This window comes from Sphaeroforma arctica (genome assembly GCF_001186125.1).
Source record: "Sphaeroforma arctica JP610 unplaced genomic scaffold supercont1.509, whole genome shotgun sequence".
Lineage (NCBI taxonomy): Eukaryota > Ichthyosporea > Ichthyophonida > Sphaeroforma > Sphaeroforma arctica.
Window position 1 is genome coordinate 39789 of NW_014040049.1, and position 3318 is coordinate 43106.

At 38.4% G+C, this 3318-nt stretch overlaps 2 protein-coding genes across 2 annotated transcripts in view; one reads left to right on the forward strand and one right to left on the reverse strand.

Annotated features, from left to right (window-relative positions):
• Window positions 1-369: 369 nt before the first annotated feature.
• SARC_06844 (hypothetical protein) lies at window positions 370-1117 on the reverse strand. Its single transcript, XM_014299234.1, has one exon. It carries the CDS (start codon window positions 996-998, stop codon window positions 501-503), a length of 498 nt encoding a protein of 165 aa, XP_014154709.1. The 5' UTR covers window positions 999-1117; the 3' UTR covers window positions 370-500.
• Window positions 1118-2041: 924 nt separating this feature from the next.
• SARC_06845 (hypothetical protein) overlaps window positions 2042-3318 on the forward strand; it is a 9824-nt gene continuing 8547 nt past the window's right edge. Inside the window, exon 1 of the mRNA XM_014299235.1 lies at window positions 2042-3131. Coding sequence (XP_014154710.1) covers window positions 2056-3131 — 1076 coding nt within the window. The 5' untranslated portion in view covers window positions 2042-2055. The remainder of the gene's footprint in view (window positions 3132-3318) is intronic.

Below are 3318 nucleotides of genomic sequence, written 5' to 3' on the forward strand. Positions count from 1 at the left end.
CACCACACACATATATATATATATATATATATATATATATATATATATATATATATATATATATATATTATACATAATATATGTAAGCGCACACACACACACGCGCGTATATATATATATATATATATATATATATATATACATATATATATATATATATATATATAGATATATATATATATATATATATATATATATATATATATATATATATATCCATACATACATACATACATACATACATATATATATATATATATATATATATATATATATATATATATATATATATATATTTATATATATATATATGTACATTTATGTATATATATATATATATATATATATATATATGAATGTTATAGAAATGGAGAGATGAAACAGTGTATTTACAGAAAAAGTTGCAGGGACAGTGTGCGCCCTTGCCGTATAGAGAACATTCCACATTGCAGACATGCAGACAATCATACATGTACGAATGCCTCACTCATATGATATTTCTACCGCATAGACACATAACCTACCCTTTCGATATCGACATCATCGCGAGGCGTCGACGCCGCCAATATGTTGAGCTTACTATTTTGACCTACGCCCGTGGTCAACGGACTTCTAGATATGTCTACATTACTAATCTTCCGGCCGGAAAACCCTTTGCCTGCGGCCGATTGATACCAATTGGGGTCCAGTGTAAGATTCATTTCTTCCTTCTTGTATATGATCACATCTACTATACACCGTTTGAAGTCGTCAAAATCCTTGAGATGCGTACGCACACTTGTGCGATCGTATTCATGCCCGGCATATGTGTTATCTATCCTCTCTATGTTATCATCGTTAGCAAAGGTAATGTGCCTCCTGAATCTAGGTCCAATACTGGAGAATTTTGACATTAATCGAGTCCTCCGTGACGGTTGGTAGTGGCTGTGACGTGCCAGACTTGAGTTAGAATGCGTCCCCCCATGCCTTAAACTTGTTGGACCCATTTTGAAGTACATATATATATATATATATATATATAGAAGTGTATATATAGCTGTATATATGTGTACTTCGGTATATATGTACTGTTTGGTATACGTGAATGCCAATATGTATGTATACGTGTATTGACTTCCCTCCTATAGTTCAAGTAATATAAGTAGGCATTGTCCGTTGTCTGAACATCTGTAATGATAAACCTTGGATGGACCGCAACAACACCACCGTCCAAACACCTTCTAAACGGCAAGGTTAACCCTGACTGTGACCAGTGACGCTTTCATATGGCTTTAAAAAACAGTAACAATATATGTAAATATGGTAAATAAAAGCCTGATCTTATATCAATTCGATAATACATACATTATTACATTTCTATGTGCAGTTGATATAGTGAACAGAAAGAGCATTTGTTTTTGAAAAAAAAAACATTCAAAAAACAGCTGGCGGTCAGAACCCCCCCTTGCTGCCCCCAGCAGGTGGGTCCAGGACTCCAGGGCCAAGGCTCAAGCTCTAGTAGAGCCCCAGACTCGGAGGAAGTTCAGAAGTTCAGATATTTTTATTTTCGTATTAGTATCTAGTTAATGTTCGGTACTGCACTCGCGTGTGACACCTTGACACCTTGACATTTATATTTGCACTAATATGTATCTATTGTGTGTTCATTTTTGGGGGGTTCTCTGAGGAGAGAGATACGCACACCCATTATATTTTAATTAAAAAACGACCATAGTCTGTTTTAAAAGGTATAGTAAAACTAGAATCGAAAGGCGTGTATTCTAAACACAAGCAACAGCATACGTTGCGATAGTAGCATCTTTGTATGATACATACCTGGATAGAATATATGTGCAGATTCTGCGCACAGGCATACTTTGGAATTATCGGCCATGATTAGAGTATCTTTTATATATAAACATATATATGTCAATATCGCAAAACTGACCAAATGTTAAGCGCCGTTTTAGATCAATTGGCCATATGAGTCATGTCCGATGCTGGCGTGGTCGCCCGCACTCTATAGATGTGCTGAATCTATCGAGGAAGCGTACTTGCTGGACGTTACACAGTCACATGTACGCGCAATTACACAGCAATGTATCACTACACCGGCAACCGCGCTATACTCCAAATTCGAATGGATATAAGAATATATGCTCGCCCAGGAATAGTCAGGTCCACACTGGGTGCAATAGAAAAATAGAGCCGTGCAAGAATGATTTATCTTCTCGGCTGTCCATCTATTCTGATATAAACTCTGTGAATAGGCGTGCGGAAGGAGGTACGCGTTTGACTGCTTCTCGATCAGCCCCGTCTATTCGAATGTACATGACTGCATGTACGCCGCTGAAGATACCCAACAGTAGGCCATCGTGTCGCTATAGTAATAAGGAAACACAAAGTCTAAACATTACACACACCCATATAAGGCAGTTAGGGTCAAACAAATCTGGTTCATTCTTGTCACCCAGCAATGCTGACCGGTACGCTATAAGCGCTAGTCTGACACAGCGAACAAGGGGAGTAGATATAGCGCATAGTGAGAAGTCATGTATCAAAGACACCACATTTAGGTATATGCGTTCACATGGTCCCAGCATATCAGTACCGCGATCAATGCGGTATAGTCCGGCAGCTAGTGCCACAGAAGAAATGAATCTCGCGAGTATGCGAGGGAGACCCACATTCTCGCATATACACGCGGGAAGGCCTATCAGAACCTGTTCAATACTGAAAACTCAACAAACACGAAGTTATAGTACAGGAGAAAGCAGTACTGACTCACCTGCGCAGGCACTAGTTGATGGCAGTACTGAAAAATCCACACATCCGGCTTCCGATACTATTAGTAATGAAAAGTTTGCCAGTGAAATGAAGCCAGATCCTCCTAGAGAAAAGAAAAGTCCACAATTTTATAAGTCACTGAGTAGACAGCTTAAGCAACGACGTGAGCTGAAGTACCAAGAGCACAGATTAGGCCAGGCCCGTGCTTGGGAAAAACCAATGACAGGCGATGAATTCATAGCTGGCTTTGTTCGAATTCTATCTGACAACGGTGTGCCGAAACCATCATCACGCATCAATCCAAACTCGACATTGCGAGCGCTCAAGGCGATACATAATATCTGTGATCTGCCAAGTGCAGGAAGGTAAGTGACTCAATGTGGGTACGATATTATATTTGCGTATGTTAAGAGCGGTGTTGTAGTATGTTTTTGTATTTCATTCTATTGATTCTAAAATGTTTATATATATGGATAGATATAACAAACACACTACCGCCCCCCCCCCACACACATATATTTATATATTTATATATTTACACTTATATATATA